This window comes from Salvia hispanica, chromosome 2 (genome assembly GCF_029641045.1).
Source record: "Salvia hispanica isolate PSC_SH4W2 chromosome 2, Shi_PSC_v1, whole genome shotgun sequence".
NCBI lineage: Eukaryota > Viridiplantae > Streptophyta > Magnoliopsida > Lamiales > Lamiaceae > Salvia > Salvia hispanica.
Window position 1 is genome coordinate 65,250,999 of NC_142693.1, and position 21,844 is coordinate 65,272,842.

Sequence of the window (21,844 nt, forward strand, 5' to 3'; positions counted from 1 at the left end):
TTTTAAATGAAATGTGAGTGGAATGGGTTAGTGGAATGTGGACCCTATTACCATATATGGTAAAAGTGAATCGGGACTCCTATTCGCGGACGGAGGGAATAGTACGTAAAAATAAAATGGAACAATTAATAAGGGGCAACTCAAAATAAATATTGGGACAAATAATTGGGTACAAATGAAGTATTAATATATTTTAATTCAAATTTTAGTGATGGCTAATTATGATTCATTAGATAATACTCACTCCGTCGACCATTAATAAACTTAATTTGACTCAGCTCGTATTTTAAAAAATATAATGGAAGTGGGTGAAAAAGGTTTATTGAAGGTGAGTTCTACTTTTTGTCACCATATAAGTATCGCTCTCATTTAGTATATGTTTATTTCATTTATACATTTAAGTATAATTTTAATACCTTAGATATTTATTATTATAAAACTCCATTTATTTCATAATTACTTACAAAAATATTAAACCTATATTGTTCTTTAGTTCATGGAGTTATAAAGAAAATAAATAAATCAACTTAGGATTAATTGTTACTCCTATTATATAATTGTATAATTAATAGCATCGATGATAATTTCCGAGGTACTATTAGAACATAAAATAAATATACAGAATAGAACATGAAGACATAACATATGACATAAATGAGAGTGATACTCATATAAACAATATCGGGTAACATTTCACATCAAGAGATCAATTGTCGACCAAAGCCTCTTGGTCGCCAATTCCATCCCGATGAAACTGGTGAAATGCAGCATCTTTTCATATCAAACACCTCCCAATTCTTAGGTACTGTTAGAAGTAAGGTTTGTGGTATGAGAATGTGGTAATGTATGTATATTGGTAGGTGGCCCTTGGTACCCAAGCTTGATCAAATATTAATTTATAAAATGTAGAATTGGGTATTATGGAGAGTATTTTTTTAAAAAAAGAGAGAGTTGACTTAATGGAAATATTTAGAAAAATAGAAAGGATATGTGGAGCTTGGGGAGCAAGTGCTTATAATCTATACTAATATAAAAGGAGAATTGTTGATAAATTTACGTGACTGCCACTCTGACACAATATAGGCGGGAAACATCATGAATTTTTTTGCAGTATTTTATTGCTATTCTATTACACAATACATACTCCATGAAAGGAGAGACACAGCTGTTCCAGCTCCACTTGGCTGTTTCCAATGAGAAGTACCTGAAAAAAAAATCATGAGAATGTTAGTAAAGCATTTAGGAAATAATTTTTGCAATAAATGATTATACAGTAGATAAACACTTTTATGAATTGTTTCCTATAAAGAAGGGACAATAAATAATTGAGTTCTGAGTTAAACCTAAAAAAATTTATAAATAATTGAGTTCTGACATAAATTCGTTATGTCATAGGTAACTGAAGTGATGAAATCTTAGATAAACTACTGAATTTATATGTAACTATACTCATTATATTCACATAATATTTGAAAACCCTTTTATACTAATTAGTTTTTTACCTTTTGTATTATCTCCACCTCCTCTTCTTTCTTCTTTATTCTTTATGGTATAGTTATTCAGATTCTCAATCTTGAATCAATTCCTCATCTGTAAACTATAATGTATTCCTCATCAAAGATTTTTATGAGTAACTTATACATTATTTAATCAGATTCATTTATAATCTATTGAGTTTTAGATTTCATACCTCTATTATTTGTATAGATTGGGTTTCCAAGTCACATGTGGCGGCTACTAAGCCGGTGAATCTTTTTATCTAATATTTTATTTGTTACCATAAGTTTAAGTGTGTTTTCTATATTTACAATTTTTAATCTTTATCAGCATTTAACTTATTATTTTTAATCAAGTTATTATTAATCGGTTTTCAGCATTTTTTTTATTGGTTACTTACTTAGTTCCTTTTAAATTAACTTTTACAACAATTTTTTAAATCATGATTCTAATATAGATTTAGATTGGTGTCTATTACGTTTTGTAAACATCAATCTAATACGTAGTAATCATAAGTTACTGTGTATTATTTTTCTGAAATATTTATCTTAACTATTGTTTTACAATTTACACATTGAACATGCTTAGTTTTTTTATAATTTATTATCTAATATTCTTTTATTTATTACTCCCTCCGTCCCGGATAATTCGTCTCAATTTTCCATTTGGTCCGTCCCACATGATTTGTCTCATTTCACTTTTACCATTTTTGGCAGTGGACCTCATATTCCACTAACTCATTTCTACTCACATTTTATTATAAAACTAATATATAAAGGTAGGACCCACATTCCACTAACTTTTTCAACCCACTTTTCATTACAATTCTTAAAGCCCGTATCCGGTCAAAGTGACCCAAATTATCCGGGACGGAGGGAGTATTCCGTATATGAAAGGTTATTTCTATCATTGTGTTTTTTTGGGGAACATGCATATTTTTCTATTTGTTGTGCTTTGTCATTGTGCTTTTTCACCGCCGATCTGTAATGTTTGTCGCCGTTTGAGATGTGTGAGGATGCGTCGCCGTTTAATGGGCTTATTTGTATTCCTCGTTTCGTTTCTTCTGTTACATTTTTTGAATTAAATGTATGGGTTTCATAATTTTATTGTTGTATTTCTATCTTTTTTTTTTTCTTTTTAAAAATATTTGGGTATTTTGCGTGATGTTTTTATTTAAATGGATCTTCTTAATTTATACTCCAACTTTTAATATTTCAGCTATTAATGATGTAGTCACGGTTTTATGCACTAATCAAATCAATTAGTATTTGGTGATGTATTACATTCAAATAAAATAATATATTCACAAGATCAAATCATATTCTATTTTATTTAGTTTAATTATATCTAACGCAGCCTAATGATATCATACAATCACAAATGACTACATGATGAAAATCAAGTCTAGACTAAAACAAAAATTATTAACATAAAACCATAATTGTCATATTTTTTTTATTTTTCTGATTACATAAATTTATTCTTTTGCTATTAGTTGCATATTTTTTTTTATTTGTATATATTTTATTCTAATATACACGTATTCTTAGATATAAGCATCATTGTCTTAACTATGTTCTCTATTGTATTTTATTTACCCTATACATATCATAATTTTAAACACTATAAAATTATTTGCCCAGTATTCACTTATCTTAAGAGTTTTGTGAAAATTTCATGACCCGTGCTATCTATGTTCTCTATTGTATTTTATTTACCCTATACATATCATAATTTTAAACACTATAAAATTATTTGCCCAGTATTCACTTATCTTAAGAGTTTTGTGAAAATTTCATGACCCGTGCATAGCACGGGTGATAATACTAGTTGTTTTAAATGTACCACTATGAATTAAATATGGCCATTTTTTTATTGGTTAATTTTAAGTCAACCATTCGCCATCTGATCTATTGACGAAAGAATAAGCATTTTATGATTTTTATCAATTTTCGGTGATGTTCGGTTTCTTAAATAAAATAGTGTTAAGATATAATATAGGATTGAGTTGTGAAATCATTTTAGTGGGAGGATTAATTATGACTAATTATTCCATAATTATCTATCCAGGATTGAGTTATGTGACTTAATCTCATAAACCAAACACATTACACAATTTTACAAACTGAACACACTCCGAATGAATACTCCTATAAAATATCAATTAGTATATAATTCTAACAAAAATAACTTATATATAATCTCCTTCAACATAATAAATAAAAATGATATTTTTCCTGAATAAAATTAATACTCCTACCTAGGATTTATAAACCACATCATCATCACCACCACCACATTGGCACATTCACCTCTCCATTGATCTCACCAACAATGGCACCAAAAAAGTCCAAATCCAAGAAATCATCCATCACTAGAAAAACTACACCTCCTCCATATAGACAACAACAATGGCCGTTTTCCGACCTCCCCCCGACTAACCGCCCCAGCCGTCCCCGAGCATTCTCGCGATGGTTCGGGGTCATCAAACGAATCTCCGCTCCCGCCATCACCCAATCATGGCTACCACCACCACCACCAACACGATGCGACGCCCATCATAATCAGCCGCCCCAACTTCACCACATCGCAACCGCTCCAACCGAAAACTCTAGCTACCCTGGCCCACCACCACCACGCTATCGCTACCTCCACGATTCCACTCCTATCGTCAAAGCCGCTGCGATAATCCCAGACACTTTGCATTGGTGCGTTCTGAGACACGCCCCGTTGGCCCGCCCAGTCAACGTACCCGGCTCCCGAGCCCCACACCGATCTCCTCGGCCCAAAACTGCGCCTGTGGTTCGTCGATCCCCCAAACTGTCCTAAATCGGGCCTCATGGTGAGGTATGTTATAGAAATTCATTAAGACTTATATGGTACTTTCAGTTGGTTTTTTTTTTTTTTTTTTTCTCTCACCCTCTGTCCATTCGTGAAATGTTGTCCATTTTGCATTTATTTTCATTTTTTATAAATAGACCTCACTTTCCACTAACTCATTACACACATTTTATTATAAAACTAGGATATAAATGTGGGGTCTACATTTCACTAACTTTTCTCACTCACTTTTCTTCATATTTTTTTAAAATTCGTGTCAAGTCAAACATGGACAATATTTATTGGACGGAGGGAGTACTTTTTGTTTCAATTTCCAATAAATTAATGTCTTACATCAGTGATTTATGGGCTGAATGAGCTCTTTTTGACTTATCTTTAGGATGAGTTCTCACGCATGGTCTATAACAGGTACACAGCCTCACACACCACTACCTCCCGTGGCTATGTGAAATGGAATAAAACCCCTGAGGTCTGGCACGAGTGTGTGACGCCCGACCCGTTCGACCCAAAGAAGAAACCGATGGAATTCACGAGCATGGTTATGTTTCAGGGAAACTACTACGCGATGAGCTTGCAGGGAGCGCTGGCGGTGATGCGGGTGGTCGACACGCGCCTCACGATCACAGCGGTGGGGGCGGGCAGAGGCGCCCCGGGATCGAAATGAAGGTTTTTTAAGGAGTATTTGTGTGAGATGAATGGGGAGATCTTGTTGGTTTTCTTGATTCATCGGGAATCTCTTGCGGTTGTGGATCATGTTGAGGTTTTGAGACTTGATTTGGTGAGGATGGATTGGGTTAAGGTTGAGAGGCTGCCGGGGAAGACGATGTTCTTGAAGGCGGAGTGTATTGGTGTAGATTCCGAGGAATTTGGGTGCAGGGATGATCGTGTTTATTTCACAGAGGGAACGGAGAAGATGTGGAAAGTTTTTACTATGAAAACTTGTTCCATTTCAGCTGTTGCAATCGTTTGGAGTTGGATACCAAAATGTTATTGTTATTAATTCATATCATACTTATATTCAGTTACATATGTCCAGCCCAAATTAGGGTGTACTATCCTGTTCATATCATACTTATATTCAGTTACATATCCCCCATTATGTGTTTCAATTTGATCTGACACAAATTTTAAGAATAAAAGTGGATAGAAATAGTTACTAAAATGTAAGATCCATAACAAAAAAATAGTACGTAAAAATAAAATGGAACAATTAATAAAGGGCATCTCAAAATAAATGTTGGGACAAATAATTGGGTACACAGGGAGTATATTACATAAACAAGAGTGATACTCATGTAAGCAATATCGCATCACATTTCTCGTCAAGAGATCAATATATTTATCGACCAAAGCCTCTTGGTGGCCAACTCCATCCCGATAAAACGGGTGAAATACAACATCTTTTCATATCAAACACCTTCCAATTCTTCTCCAATCCCTCAACGAAATACACACGATCATCACCACACCCAAACTCCTCCGAATCCACCCAAATACACCTCTCCTTCAAGAACAACGTCTTCCCTCTTAGCCTCCCAACCTTAACCCAATCCATCCTCACCAAATCAAGCCTCAAAACCTCCACACCATCCACCACCGCAAGCGATTCCCGATGAATCAAGAAAGCCAAAAAAATCTCCCCGTCCATCCCGAACAAATATTCCTTAAAATGTTTGCAACTCGACGAAGGAACCGCCCTCGTCGAGCCTAGGCCCGTGATCACGAGGCGCATGTCGACGACGTCCACCTGCATCACCGCGACCGCTCCCTGCAGGCTCATCGCGTAGTAGCTCCCTTGGAAGCTAACCATGCTCGTGAACTCCATCATCGGCTTTTGTTTACCCTTCCCGGCGCCGAAAGGGTCGCGCGTGCTGCACACGTACCACACTGAAACGGTAGTGTATTGATTCACGCCTTTGCGGATGGCGCGTGAGAATGTGGATCTTACGTTGAGGGCCGGGCCGGGCCCGCACGGGCGGGTGACGTAGTACGAGTGCAATACCGGGCCGAGGGGATTGGGGGGGTTGGTTGATGTTCGCGCCTTTGGCGCGTGGGTGAGCACGCGCCAGTGTGAGGCGTGTGGCATTTTTGAGGCGGCGTCGGTGATGGCGGTGGAGTCGTGGAGGTAGTGATCATAGTGTGGGTGGGGAGTAGGGTTTTGGGTGGGAGCGGTGGTGACGTGGCGGAGTTGGGGTGGTTGGTTTTGATTGGCGATGCATCGCGTTGTTGTTGTTGTTGTTGTTGTTGTTGGTAGGCATGATTTGGTGACGGCGAGAGCGTTGTGGTAGGTGTTGTTGTTGGTACACAGCTTGTTTAATGCAGCGGAATGATAACAAGGATTAGTCGGCGGAAGCTCGGGGAAAGGCCATTGTACAAGGAAGTAATATCCCGGACGACGCGGCGATGGCAGCGGTTTAGTGATGGATGATTTGTTGGCCTTGTGTCTTTTGGATGCCATTGTTGGTGAGTGATTGAAAGGGAAGTTTGGGTATGAGAATGTGGTGATGGTATGGCTTGTATATTATGCACAAGTAGGTGGCCTTGTTAAGCAAGTTCAATCAATCACTTATATAATGTTGCTTGTTTGTTACGGAGAGAGAGTGATATGATTATTTTGGTGCAAATTTATTAAGTAAAGTATGGAGAGAGTTGACTAATTAGATAAATAATATAAAGAAAAAGAATTGAAGGATGGTGCTTGGAGGGCAAGTACACGTAATGTATTTTAAAGGCCACAATGAATGAATTAAATAGGAATCCACCCGTCCGCTGTTTAAATCGCCGTTTTTGACTCGACACGAGTTTTAAAAAATTGTTTAACTATATGAAAAGATGTAAAGAAAGAAAATGAGTGGAACGTGGGACTCATTTAAAGTATTAGGTTTATGTTGGATTGTGAGCGTAAAACGTTAATGGAATATGTGATTCATATACTAAAAATTAAAGTGGAATAAAATAAATGGTTCTGTAAATCGTGGCATATCAAAATAGCAAAATAGATCTTTAAATCGTCAGACGAAGGGATGTCAATCGGGCCGGCCCTGCTCGGGTTGCGGGTTAATCGGTGTGGGCTAATCGGGTTGTGATTTCTTTCGGGTTATAAAATTTCAACCCTAACCCTAAAAGCTCGGATTTCGGGCTAGCCCAATGGGTTAATCGGGTTACTACCGATAAGATTAACATGCTATCAATCCAATAAATAATGATGAAAATGAACTATATTCATAAAGTGTAAAATATTTAATTATGATAAATTTGAGATCTATGCTCAAACTTAATCATAAACATGATAAAATACTAATATTTGACATTTTTCGTGAAACTTTAATGCATGTTTTAAAAATTTAAATATATTTGAAGTTTTTAATTTATTTATTAATTATTATATTAATAAAAAATTTAATATATAATTTATATATTTAGTAGGAGTATAAAATTGAAAGACAATTTTTTAGTTATCTATATTATAAATTTAATCAATGAAGTGTTGAATTAAGAGTAAAAAAAATAGAATAATAGAAATTTTATCCGGTTTTCGGGTCTGGCCCTAACGGATTGCGGGTTAATCGGGTTTTAATTTTATCGAGCTAGAATTTTCTAGCCCTATTCCTATAAATTTGGCGGGTTATTCAGGCTAATCCACGGGTTGCGGGCTACACTGACCTCCCAAAATATAATTATTTTTGTAATTTCAACTTACTTCACATTTACATCTGAGATGGCTCAAAGACAGACAACATTCACCTTTTGATTACAATTTACAACGATAAATTAAATACGTACAACTTTTTACAAGAATATTTGGTATGCATACTTGTCCTCTATTCTTTTTTAATAGTTCCACTAACTCAACTCTCCCCGTATAAAATAAGCAAGCAACGTTTAATAAATGAATGATCAAGCTTGAGTACCAAGGAAACCTACCTATTAATTTAGAAATCCCATCACCACGTTCACATAACACCAACAATGGCATCCAAAAAATCCATCACTAACAAAGCGTCACCGTCACCGCCGTTTTTCCTTCCGCTGTTTTCCCTTCATCCCCCGATGAATACTTCTGACCGTCCCCGGCCATACGAGCCAGGGCTCATCAAGTACGGCTCCGCTCCCCCCATCATCAAATCATGGCTACCAACAACTACAACAACAACGCGATGCGTCGCCGGTCAAAACCAACCACCCCAGCTCCGCCACGTCACCACCAGCCCCACCCGAAACCCTACTCTCTACCTAGACTATCCCTACCTCCACGACTCCACCACCGTCGTCGAAGCTGCCTCCTCAGAAACGCCAGATGCTTCGACTTCGGCAGTGGAGGACGCAGAAATTAACGTAAGTATCAAAATTTACCTTAAAAATAAATTTGTAGGTAATTTAGATTAATAATAGGGGCTTTTATATAATAATATGTATAAAATATGAATAAATTTTAGATTTTTATAGTAGAAAAAAGTTAAAAAAATAAATTCGGCTAAAGCCCCTCCCCCATTGCATGTAGGTCCGCCAGTGGACTTCGTACAGGAGGTGTTTCCTGAGGCACGACCCGACGGCTTGGTTGACCAACCCGGACCAAGAGCTTCCCACCGAGCACCCCTACTACCCGAATCTTTGCGGCAGCTTTCTTCGCCCCCCGGAAGGGCCTAGCTCGGGCCTCATGGTGGACCACACAGTCTCGCTCGCCGTGTACAGGAATAAAAGCGTTTCGGTCTGGCACGAGTGCGTGGTGCCAGACCCGTTCGACCCGGAGAAGAAGCCGATGGAATTCACGAGCGCGCTCAGCTTCCGAGGCAATCACTACGCGATGAGCTTGCAGGGAGCGCTTGCGGTGATGCAGGTGATACGGATGTATACTTCTCTCGTTCGCGATATAATGTCTCATTTTGAATTGACGCTGAGTTTTAAAAATGAGTGAATAAAAGTTAAAGAGTAATGATGAAAAAATTAAATTGAGCTATTTAATTGTCGATGCATCCGGTACAGACCAAAATGGAAAATTCATCCCAAAAAACTAGCCTATTAAGAGGTCTAGTCTATATACCCACATCAGTTGTTCTCACATTTGACGAGGGAATTGAGTCTGTAACAACATCAAAATTCAAAATGGATTAATGGATAGTATGTTATATAGTCTTAATTTCATGGTTCAACTTTAGAAAATGTCAGAATTTGATTTTTCTTTTTCAAGTATACGTATGTTTGAAACCTTTTACTATAACAATGAAGAGAGAAATACAATTATTTTCCTAAAATCTCAACTTTGTATCTCACTATCTCTTTCATATTCTATTTGTATCAACAGGTGGTTGACACGCGCCTCACGATCACGGCTGTGGCGACTGGTAGAGGCGTCCCGAGATCCAAATGTAGGTTTTTTAAGGAGTATTTGTGCGAGATGAATGGGGAGATCTTGTTGGTTTTGTTGATTCACCGGGAAACTCTTGCGGTTGTGGATGATGTTGAGGTTTTGAGGCTGGATTTGGTGAGGATGGACTGGGTTAAGGTGGAGAGGCTGCCGGGGAAGGCGGTGTTTTTAGGCGAGTACTGTAGTTGGGTGGATTCGGAAGAATTTGGGTGCATGGATGATCGTGTGTACTTCATGGAGGGATCGGAGAATGTCTGGAAAGTGTATAACATGACAACTTGTTCCATTTCACTTGTTCCGGCTGGATGGAGTTGGGACCCACTCGTTGGACCGTGAACTGATAGCTTTGGCGGTTGGTTCATAGTTTTTAAGATTATTGTTTATGGTGAATAATTGATGTCTTAATCGTGTTTCGGTTGGTTCATAGTTTTTAAGATTATTGTTTATGGTGAATAATTGATGTCTTAATCGTGTTTGGTTACAAATGTTAAGAATATTAAATACTAATGAAGTAATATACTCCTTTTCGTCCCAAGGTAGTTTAGACATTTAAGAAATTGAGTTAGTAAAGGATAAAATAAAAGAGATGACGATAAAGTAAATTATGAGACATGGTAGACTTTCTACCAAAAAATGCAATGACTCAACTACCTTGGGACAACCTAAAAAGGAATACGACTCAACTACTTGGGACACGAGGGAGTATTATAAAAGTCTTGTAAATTGATGTCTTGATACGTGTCTGGTCATGTAGATTTTCAAAATGGAGTAATTAATCTATTTACTCCCTCCGCCCAGACCGACACAGATTTTAAGAACTTGTTAAACTTTACAAGTAAAGTGGGTATAAAAAGTTAGTGGAATGCGATGTCTACTTTTATGTATTGATTTTATAATAAAATGTGAAGGAAATGCGTTAGTGAAATATAGAGTCCACCTATCAAATATAAAATGAGATATTTATTGGCGGACGGACGGAAAAAAAAATGAGTCATCTATAGCGGACAGAGGGAGTATTTTTCAGCCCAAACTAGACTTCTCGTTCTTCTCATATCAAGTAACCTAGGAAGTTGCGAGTTACGACTAATACAAATAGTTCTCATTCGTACTGAGGTGTCAAATTAAAGTATGAAAACATCTAAATATTTTGATCGTGTAAATCAATTACGTCAATAATAACGTGATTTAGAATAAAAAGTACCTAAACCAAAACCAACAAGGCTCACGCTGCAAATAAGATGTTCATACCCCGAATTAAGACATCAACTATTAGAAATATACCACTCACCCTTTAAAAGGCCATATAAGATGGAGGATTATCAATACTTATATAGATGAGCTAAGATCATCACCAAGTCAATGTGGGACAAGATTTTAGAGTTTTAACGTCAACTAGCTAGCATCTTGATTGCCAACTCCATCCGGACGAAACGGGTGAAATGCAGCAAGTTTTCATATTAAACACCTTCCAACTCTCCTCCGATCCCTCCGTGAAATACACACGATTATCTCCGCACCCCGAATCCACCCAAAGGCACCTTCTATTTAAGAACACTGTCTTCCCTCGCAGCATCTCCACCTTAACCCAATCGAACCTACTCGAACCGAGCTTAAAAACCTCAACATGATCCACAACCGCAAGAGATTCCCGGTGAATCAAGAAAACCAACATGATCTCCCCATTCATCTCGAACAGATACTCCTTGAAGAACCTCCAACTCGATCTAGGAATGGCTCTGGTAGCCGTCACCGCAGTGATTGTGAGGCGCGTGTCGACCACCTCCATCATCGCGAGCGCTCCCTGCACGCTCATCGCGTAGTACCGGCCTTGAAACCTAACCATTCTCGAGAATTCCATCTACTTCTTCTTCTTTGTATCGAACGGGTCAGGTGCATTGCACTCGTGCCTGACCGAGACTCCGGTGTTTGAACACACGCCGGAGGAGAGGGCGTGTGAGAGTGTGTGCCTCACATTGACGGCGGAACTCGGCCAGGCTGGGCCGAGAGAACAGCTGTGGAGCACCTGCACCGGGCCGAGGGGATTATTGGATTGAGGCTTGGGATTGGGAATGATTATGCGGGTGGTGGTCGCGCGCCTACAAAAAATCTTATCTTTTAGGGACACAAAAATTGAGATTCAATTACTAGCGTTTGGAAATTTTTAAAAATAATCATAATTAAGGACGCAAAATATACTCCCTCCGTACGCCATTAATGTCTCATTTTTCCTTTTGTGTCTGTCAATCAATAATTGTCTAATTTAACTTTTCCTATATTTCTTAAGTGGATCGTACATTTCACTAACTCATTCAACTAACTTTTCAACCCACTAAAATCAAAACAATTTCTAAAAACACATACCAGTCAAATATGAGACATTTAATCATTAACGGAGGGAGTAGTAAATTATCTTAATCTTTTGCATTTCTTAGGATGCTTTTTTATTAGTGTCCCCTAATTTTGTTTGGCACGCTAACAATAAGGATACTTTATGAAGCGTTGGTTGTATAATTAGACACACAAATTAGCGTCATTAATATTGTTAAAAAGTCCTTACCTAAGGACGCGCCAATGTGAGGCATCGGGCATTTTGGAGGCGGCTTCGATGGTGGTGGAATCGTGGAGGTAGTGATAGCGCGGGCTTGGCGGGCTAGGGTTTTGGGTTGGAGCGTTGGAGAGGTGGTGGCGGAGTTGGGGCGGATGGTTGTGATGGGCGTCGCATCGCGTAGTTGTTGTTGTTGGTAGGCGTGATTTGGTGACGGCGTGAGCCGAGGTGAAGGTGTTGAGCCACAGTTTGCGAGCGGCGGTGATGTGGTAGGAAGGATTAGTTGGGGGAAGCTCGGTCCAGCTCCAGAGCCACTGACATTGAATGCGATATGGCAGTCGCAGTCGCGGTGGAGGCGGCTGCGGTGGCGTTTTAGTGACGGATGATTTCTTGGCCTTTTGTTTCTTGGATGGCATTGTTGGTGGTTGATTGAAATGTGAAAGCAAAGTTTTGGGTATAAGAATGTGGTGATGGTATGGTTTGCATAATTGCATTATATGTATAGGTAGGTGGCCTTGTGACCCAAGTTTAATCAATGACTTATAAAATGTTGCTTGTTTACTTTGGAGAGAATGATTTACTGTAATTATTATGGTGAGAATTTATATAGTATGGAGAGAGTTGACTATTTGGTGAAATATTAAAAAAAAAATGATAGATGGTGCTTAGAGGGCAAGTATCTATAATCTATAATAGTAACAAATCCATAAATATATTAGTGGTAGTTGTGAAATTTTGCTACAAATTCCAATTTTATCCTTTTAAGCAAGAAATGGAGAGCTGATTGTGTAATTAACCTTTTCTTATGTCTATCACAAGTTGTAATTGTTCAGCTTTGTCTGTTTTGTTTGTATAGATACCGAGAATGTGTTGTAGGGTGCAGCCTATTTGTTTTGGGCACGGGTTTGTAAAAACAACACTACTTCAATATAAAATTATGCAACATACTTATATTATTGTGCTGACATTATTATAAATTAAATTAAATTTATTTCCAAAATTTTCAAATTAAGCTAATTGTCCTCCATTTTATTTTACTATTCCCGTTGACCTAACTCAATATTAAACAAGCAACATTTTTAGTTTTTTACAACTAAGTACTTACAATATAATGATGATCAAGCTTGGGTACCAAGGAAACGTACCTATATATTTTTTAAAAAACCATCACCAATTCACCACATTCACATCCTTTGATCTCACCAACAATGGCAGCCAAAAAATCCAAATCCAAGAAATCACCCATCACTAAAAAGACTTCTCCTCCGCCTCCGCCATCGCCACCATATAGACAACAGTGGCCGTTTTCCGACCATCCCCGAGCATACAAGCTATGGGACAAAGTCACCCACCGCAACTCCGCTCTCGCCATCACCAAATCATGGCTACCACCTCCAACCACAACCCGATGCGACGCCCGTCACAACCAACCACCCCAGCTCCGCCACGTGGCCGCCGGACCACCCCAAAACCATACTCCTCATCCACACAATCGCTACCTCCGCGATATCACCAAAGCCACCTCGGAAACGCCCGGCGCTTCGCAATATTGGTGCATCCTGCGACACTCTCCCGCGGCCCTATTGCCCAACCCGGCTCCCGCACTCCGCCCCGACCCGCTCGGCCCGAAGCTGCAGCTGAGCGGCGTCAGCGTCGGGCCGGGCAGGCCTCGCTCGGGCCTCGTTGTTAGCTACGGCGCCCTGCACGCCTCCGGCTCCGATGTGTACTGGCTCAGAGGCGTTGCAGTCTGGCATGAGTGCGTGACGCCCGACCCGTTCGACCCGAAAAAGAAGCCGATGGAGTTCACGAGCATGGTTAGGTTTCGAGGAAATTTCTACGCGATGAGCTTGCAGGGAGCGCTTGCCGTGATGCAGGTGATACGGATATGTACTTATGTCGTTCGTGATATAATGTCCCAGTTTGAATCGATGCGAGTTTTAAAAATGAGCGAAAAAAGTTAGAGTAATGATGAAAAAATTAAATTGAACTTTTTAAATGGGGTGTGATGAATTGCTAATTTTTTAAAGTTGTTAACTCTGCTAACTCATCAACGCGGTGTATTAAAAATGTTAATACATAATTTTGTTGACATTTCAATATAATGTGTTCACATTTTAATATCATCGTGTTGACATTTTAATACACTGCGTTGATGAGTTAGCAGAGTTAACAACTTCATAAGTTAGCAATGTAAAGCACCTTGTGATAGTATGTTATCCAGTGTTAATTTCATGGTTTAACTTTAGAAAATGTTAGAATTTGATTTTTTTTTTCTAGTATACGTATGTTTGAAACCTTTTACTATAACAATGAATAGAGAAATACAATTATTTTCCTAAAATCTCAACTTTGTGTAGATCTCACTATCTCTTTCGTATTCTATTTGTATCAACAGGTGGTCGAGACGCGCCTCACAATCACGGGAGTGACGGTGGGCAGAGCGGTCCCGAGATCGAGCTGGAGGTTTTTCAAGGAATATTTGTGTGAGATGAATGGGGAGATCTTGTTGGTTTTCTTGATTCACATGAAATCTCTTGCTATTGTGGATGATGTTGAGGTTTTTCGACTCGATTTGGTTAGGATGGATTGGGTTAAGTTTGAGAGGCTGCAGGGGAAGGCGATGTTCTTGAATCAGAACTGTAGTTGGGTGAATTCAGAAGAATTATGGTGCAAGGATGATCGTGTGTATTTCACGGAGGGATCGGAGAATATCTGGAAAGTGTATAACATGAAAACTTGTTCCATTTCACTAGTTCCGGCCGGATGGAGTTGGAACCCACTTGTTGGACCATGAACAGATAGCTTCATCGGTTCATAGTCAGGGTTTTAAAATTATTGTTTATGGTGAATATTAATTGATATGTTAATTGTGTTAAGTTATACTCCCTCCGTCCCGGATAATTCGGGTCACTTTGACCGGGCACGGGTATTAAGAATTGTAATGAAAAGTGGGTTGAAAAAGTTGGTGGGATGTGGGTCCTACTTTTAAAGTATTGGTTTTATAATAAAATGTGAGTATGAATGAGTTAGTGGAATATGGGGTCCACTACCAAAAATGGTAAAAGTGAAGTGGGACAAATTATATGGGACGGACCGAAATGGAAAACTGGGACGAATTATCTGGGACGGAGGGAGTAAAGGTTAAGTTTATTAAATAATGAAGTCATGTCTAGTTAAAGTCCTGTGTATTGATGTCTTGATGCATGTCTGGTTATGTATTTTGAAGATTTTCAAATAATTGATTAAGAGATAAATAGTGATAATTAAAAGATGGTCAACCAGTGGTGGTTCCAAGATTTTAATACGAGTATAAACTATTGTTAACAATTGTGGCATATTTTTATAAAATATTGGGCCAAGTCTCTAGCTATTCATTCTAATAATTCACGGAGCAGTAAATTTTTTTGGTAGAATGTAAGGGTAATGAGATAGTAAAGTATAGTTAACTTACTAAAATGGGCACAAAGTAAATGAGCCAAGAATTAGCGAACAGTCTGAAATGCGTATCAGATTTTGGCGAATGGAAAGAGTATTATATTATGAAGATGTTATCTCTCCGTCTGCCATTAATTATCACAGTATGCCTCGGCTCGGGTTTATATATGTAGTGGAAAGTTGATGAAAGAGTTTGTAAATTTTGGATCATGACTGGAATGCGTTTTCACTATCAAACTTTGTAGAAGGTATTAGGGGTGGGAATATGGGTATCCGTGGATATCCGACCCGAAAAAATCGGGTATCCAAACCCGAAAAATCATCTAAATATCTATCCAAAATCCGACTCGATATATTTTCGGGTACTCCAATACCCGCCCCGGGTATCCATACCCGACGTATCGGGTACCCAAATACCCGACTCTTTACATACGTTAATAACTAATAAAAAAAATAACTTTTATATATTAATAGAAATATAGAAATATTTAAATTGAATAATATTTTTAATGTTGCATTTATTTGGTAGTATAAAACTAAAAAAAATTGGTCACTTTTATTTTAAAATACACGATTATATTTATGGGAATTGGTTATGTAATATGTAAGTAAAATAATAAAAGTTACGCATTTAATTAAACTGTAGAAGCAACCGATAATATAATTCAAAAGTCAAAATAATTATTCCAAAGGATGAATGCGAGGTGAGAGTTTGGAGAAGCCGTGACCTAGAGTAGAGTAAGAGAGATTGACTTATTTATATAAGTTTAGAGTAAGTTAACCTAGTAAGTTGTAATTAGGGGTGGGTCGATACGATATATCGTATCGAAAATGTTGTATCGTGTATCGTATCGAAAATATCGATATGAAAGAATTTCATATCGTTATCGTATCGAAAGTTTCGATATATCGAACTTTCGATATAAAAAAATTTCATATCGTTATCGTATCGATATTTCGATATATCGTATCGAAATTCGATATATCGTTAAATATCGATATATATCGAAATTTTCGATATATATCGATATATATCGAAAATATAATATCGATATATATCGAAAATATCGATATATCGAAAATTTTCGATATATATCTTATTTTCGATATAAAACGATATATCGCGATATAAGGAAATTCATATCGTTATCGTATCGAAAGTTTTCGATACGATATCGTTTCGTATCGAAAATTACGATATATCGAAAATTCGATAATTTTTCGATATTTTTCAATACGATACGAGCGATATATCATTTTTTCGGTATTTTTCCCCAGCCCTAGTTGTAATTAGTAAATAAATTAGCACAGCTCTTGAAGCCCAAAATGGGTAAACCTAATTTAAAATATTCTTTAAATAATAAATTGGATATTCAGGTAATACCCAATACCCATTCGGGTTACCCAATACCCGATTTATCTTAAATTTCAATATTCAATCTCATACCCAATCCCATAAAATTGGATATTGGATATCCAATATCCGGCGGGTATCGGATTGGGTACGAGTAAACTCAATACCCAATATCCGTATTCCCACCCCTAGAAGATATACACCAGATGTGACAAGGACAGACCAAAAAAACACTTTAGTGACAAACATGCTGGACAGTTGGGTCATATATTAATTACGAGATTTCAAATAGTTAATTAAGAGATAGTATTTGAGATAATCACTATAAATAAATAATGTAAATTAAAAGGCGGAGACCAACTTAATTTGTGTAAATTGTATATTCTGGCAAAATTGTGTTAATGCAGTCGATTTAATTTTGCTACCATATTGACTGAAATTTTTATTAGTACCCTATCCGTCCCATGTTAGTTGATGCATTTCATTTAAGCACATATTTTAAGATAAATTAATGTTCAAAGGTTAAGTGGAAAAAAATATTTAAGAAAAAAAAGAGTAAAATAGAAAAAAGAATAAAGTTTTGCTAAATTACGAAATTAAGTTCTAGCTTCAGCTAGAACTCCCATTCGTGTTTAGGTGTACCAAATGAAAGTTGGCATTGAACATAAATTGATGTGCAGCGCTTTATTACACATGTATGCTTTAATACGCGTGAATGTTAAGTATAATATGCTTCAATGATAAGAATATATTAGCCACATAATTACACATGCATACAACTCCAATTGTAGTAATACGTTTGATCAATGCTTACAACAAATTAGCATGTGGATGATCAGATTCCTTGCCAGCTATATTTAAGTACCTAGGATTTAGTTAAGTACTCCCACTTCTTACTTAAATCGTTATACCGTACGTTTTGCATACAATGTAGGTGTGAGTAAGTATCGTACCGTTAAAATTGTTCGGATATGATGAATTTCAGCATGACCAATTTTTAATACCAATATCGTATCAATATTTTGGTACACAATGAAATTTTGATATTCTCGATATGTTTTCGTTACGACAAGTGCGATACATTGATACATGAATTTATAATATATTTTCCCATCCCTACATATAGAGATGCCCACGGTTCGTAAACCGGCGGTTCCGGTTCGGAACCGCCGGTTCCGGTTTCGCAAAATGTGGAACCGGAACCGAACCGTGAGGCTTTTTGACGGTTCCGGTTCCGGTTCCAAAACCGGCGGTTCCGGTTCCGGTTCCGAACCGCCGGTTTTTGTACGGTTCTCACGGTTCCGGTTCGGTTTTGGCGGTTCCAACGGTTTTTTTTTTTTTTTTTTTTTTTGCTTATATAATTTGGAATTTTGGATTTATACAATAAATTGGAACAAGGCAATGGATAATTTAAATTGAAATAAGACGAATAAGGTGAAAATCATATCAATTTTATTGAATTTGAGTTGTAACTTGTAACGAACAACAATACATTACAATAATACAATTGTCAATACATTACAATAATACAATTGTCAATACATTACAATAATACAACAATGTGATATAATTTACAAGTGTCGTCGGAACATAAATAAAAAAAACCATGAAATGGGGGGAAAAAGGAAAAAATTGAAAAGGGCTTGAACTCAACTTAAACTTTCAAAGTTAAACTTTTCAAATTTAAGTTGAGTTGCCTACGTATCCACAATTTTATTGAGGAATCAAAGCCCACGTAGTTCTCTTACCTTGCTTACCTTTTTGGCCGGCCGTGCTCGCTGTTCACCGCCCCCCCGTCATTGATATTGTTGAGCGCCTTCGCTTCCGACCTCGTCATCGGTGGAAAACTCTTCACCATCACTCTCTACACGAAAGTCGAAATCCGGCTCTTGTGCTCTCATGTCCGCCTTTGCCCAATCATCAAGTAACATAGTGGCTTCCATGTTTTTGGCGGAGAGATTGCTCCTTTTGTCGTCTAGGACACAACCGCCGACACTAAAAGCTTGCTCCACGGCGACGGTGGAAGCGGGAACGGCGAAAATCTCCTTAGCCATTATCGAAAGTATCGGAAACTCTTTGTCATGTGTTCCCCACCAATCAAGGACGTCAATTTGTTGAGTAGGGGGACCTGGATTTTGAAAAATAGAGCGCGATTCCAAATATATATCTAACTCACTAGTAGCTCTAGTCCTATTGGTTGTAGCACCGTATAGATCTTGCAATTGTGATACTACATCGGGATCAATCATGACATTGCTATAATTCCCGCCACCAAAATCAAATGTCGAAGGACTAGGAGGAGCACGTACCTGGTGAATGGTGTTATATCGCATTTCATATTCCCCGAAGAGAGCACGAAGCGCACTATCTAACCTTAGTTTGATTTCTTCAACATTCGGAAGATTTAGTTCGAAGCTTTCTCCTCTTGTCAAGCCCATTTCGCGAAGTTGAGAAAAATCCAAATCGTGCAAACAACCATAATACATGTCTAAAATTTTATGCACACCATGCAACTTCCACTTTGGATCCAAGCATTTTGCAATCAAGAACACATTTGGAATACGCGCAAAATATTTCAACCATTTTTCAACCATATAAAACAAAATAGCCTTCAACTCAATGAATTGAGTATTTTTCACACATGTCTTAAAACCAATTGCCACATACATGCAATGCTCCAAAACACGCACAGAAGTAGGATAATAAACACCGGATAACTCAACAGTGGCATTTTTGAAAGCTTGGAATAATCGAAACAAATCCATGCTGTGGTCCCAACAAGAGGGTATCAAAAGCAAATCAGAAGGAACATGCGGGCAAGTTCTAAAAAAATCACATAAATACTCAATGTGGTTCAAAGTCGACTCCAACATATCGTACGTCGAGTTCCAACGAGTTGAAACATCCAAACGAAAATTGGTGTACCTGCACTGCTTGCTATGACAATATTTCTTCCAAGCTCTACCAATAGGAGCTTTGTTATGAATCAATTTAACAGCAGTTCTAATAGGATCAACATACTTTTGCCACAAATCGATCGCATCTTGAACACACAAATTCAAAATATGAGCAATACATCGCACATGAAAATATTTGCCATCAATAACAGGAGAACATGCACTGATGAGATCATCTATACTAGCAGTGTTAGCACTTGCATTATCAAAACCAACAGAAAAAATTTTATTGATCAATTGAAATTCATTCAAAACTTGAATGATCAATTGAGCAATTGCTTGTGCAGTGTGTGGTGCGGGAAATTCCCGAAATGCAATCAAACGTTTGTTCAAAGTCCAACTATGATCAACGAAATGCACAGTAATGCCCATATATGAATTTTTGCAAAAACAATCAGTCCACACATCAGAGCAAATCGAAACTTTATGACCCAAGTTAACAATAAACGTACCTAATTGCACCTTCTTTTCCATGCATTGTCTAACAACAGCTCGAGTCATAGAAGTTCGACTCAATTTTCTTGCAGCGGCATTATAAACTTGTCGCATACTCGACTCAAAAGCATCGTTATCAAAAGCATTGAATGGAAAATGTTTCATCACAGCAAATCTAGACATCACATTAAGAGCATTTTTATGATCATATTTTAAAAGAGTATTGCTACACATACCTGATGTTTGGGATGAACCCGTCCCACTCCCGGTCCCGCCTCCATGTTGAAAGTTGAGTTGAGTTTGGGTTGGAGCGATACCAAACTCGACCGGATGCGCTTTCTCCATGTGACGGGTAAATGTACCATATCCTCCACTCTTTCGTAATGTGTATACGTTTTCACAATAGTTGCAATACACATTAAAAGTGTTCGGATCGGTACTATCTCGTACCTTCTTGAAATGTTTGACCATGATATCTGAGGTTAAAGTCCTTTCAACTGGTTTAGGAGGTTGAGGCTGAGGAGGATGTCCACGACCACGACCACGACCACGACGACTCCTTGGTGGTGGGGGTGGGGGTGGCATTTCTTGTTGTTGTTCCTCTTCCGCCTCCTCCTCTTCCTCTTCCTCCTCGTCATCATCGTCGTCATCAAGATTCACCGGGGTTGGAATTTGTTGAGAATAGGCACCGGGACCGGGAGCACCACTACCACTACCAACATAAGCATCGCCTCCATATCCACGTCCGCCTTGGGATTGAGAGCGGGAGAGAGCAATAGCATTGGCCATATCTTGCTCTTCTCGATTCTACAAAATAATATTTGTAGCGAAAGTATCAAATAACATTATGAACAATAATGTAATGTAATTCATAATTAATAATATTAGTAGATAATAAATATTAACCTGCCACATATCCATGTTCCTTTGAGAAATCTCATCAATAACGGATTTTCGACTTGGCCTCTTGGACTTTCCTTTTCCCTTATCAATACGACCTTCTCGGGATGAAGACATCTTGATAGTTTATGGAATTATAGTAGAAATATGGACTTATAATTTTTTTTTTGTTTTAGCAATTGAGAAAGACAACTTATAGAACTATAGATCAAGTATAACAATGCGTAATATAAGAGTAGCACTTGAATAATTCAAATGAAAGCACAAATAGCACAATGAGAAATGGGAGACAAAGAGAGAGAATTGGGAGATTGAAGAGAGAAACTCTTATTAACACAAGAGTGGGGTAAATGTAAGTGAGGATAGAGGGGGGTATTTATAGATAAAAATTTGGGGGGAAATCTGAAATTGAATTCAAAATTCGAATTTAAAAAAAAAAAAAAAAAAAAAAAATTAAAACGGTCAAAAACCGCCGGAACCGCCGGTTAACCGCCGGAACCGCCGGTTAACCGCCG

General features: G+C 37.9%; 3 protein-coding genes and 1 long non-coding RNA gene across 4 annotated transcripts; 2 read left to right on the forward strand and 2 right to left on the reverse strand.

Moving 5' to 3' along the window:
* Positions 1–5,548: 5,548 nt before the first annotated feature.
* LOC148932959 (uncharacterized) lies at positions 5,549–6,815 on the reverse strand. Its single transcript, XM_089063433.1, has one exon. The coding sequence runs from the start codon at positions 6,794–6,796 to the stop codon at positions 5,678–5,680; it is 1,119 nt and encodes a 372-aa protein (XP_088919559.1). The 5' UTR covers positions 6,797–6,815; the 3' UTR covers positions 5,549–5,677.
* A 1,500-nt stretch (positions 6,816–8,315) lies between these two features.
* On the forward strand, positions 8,316–10,189 carry LOC125204561 (uncharacterized). Its single transcript, XM_048103284.2, has 3 exons — positions 8,316–8,673; positions 8,840–9,175; positions 9,641–10,189. The coding sequence occupies exons 1-3, from the start codon at positions 8,389–8,391 to the stop codon at positions 10,037–10,039; spliced, it is 1,020 nt and encodes a 339-aa protein (XP_047959241.1). The 5' UTR covers positions 8,316–8,388; the 3' UTR covers positions 10,040–10,189.
* Positions 10,190–10,925: 736 nt separating this feature from the next.
* LOC148932960 (uncharacterized) lies at positions 10,926–12,622 on the reverse strand. The gene is made up of 2 exons (XR_016135083.1): positions 12,261–12,622; positions 10,926–11,799 (listed from the first exon to the last, which is right to left on the reverse strand). It is a non-coding gene; the product is annotated as an uncharacterized LOC148932960 (long non-coding RNA).
* Positions 12,623–13,445: 823 nt separating this feature from the next.
* Positions 13,446–15,336, forward strand: LOC125196854 (uncharacterized). The gene is made up of 2 exons (XM_048095547.2): positions 13,446–14,122; positions 14,644–15,336. The coding sequence occupies exons 1-2, from the start codon at positions 13,457–13,459 to the stop codon at positions 15,040–15,042; spliced, it is 1,065 nt and encodes a 354-aa protein (XP_047951504.1). The 5' UTR covers positions 13,446–13,456; the 3' UTR covers positions 15,043–15,336.
* The last annotated feature ends 6,508 nt before the right edge of the window (positions 15,337–21,844 follow it).

Coding starts and splice junctions, on each gene's coding strand:
- LOC148932959 (XM_089063433.1), bottom strand. CDS start 6,796: ATGGCATCCAAAAGACACAAGGCCAACAAATCATCCATCACTAAACCG.
- LOC125204561 (XM_048103284.2), top strand. CDS start 8,389: ATGAATACTTCTGACCGTCCCCGGCCATACGAGCCAGGGCTCATCAAG. Junction 8,674..8,839: donor TGGAGGACGCAGAAATTAAC/GTAAGTATCAAA, acceptor CATTGCATGTAG/GTCCGCCAGTGGACTTCGTA. Junction 9,176..9,640: donor GAGCGCTTGCGGTGATGCAG/GTGATACGGATG, acceptor TTGTATCAACAG/GTGGTTGACACGCGCCTCAC.
- LOC125196854 (XM_048095547.2), top strand. CDS start 13,457: ATGGCAGCCAAAAAATCCAAATCCAAGAAATCACCCATCACTAAAAAG. Junction 14,123..14,643: donor GAGCGCTTGCCGTGATGCAG/GTGATACGGATA, acceptor TTGTATCAACAG/GTGGTCGAGACGCGCCTCAC.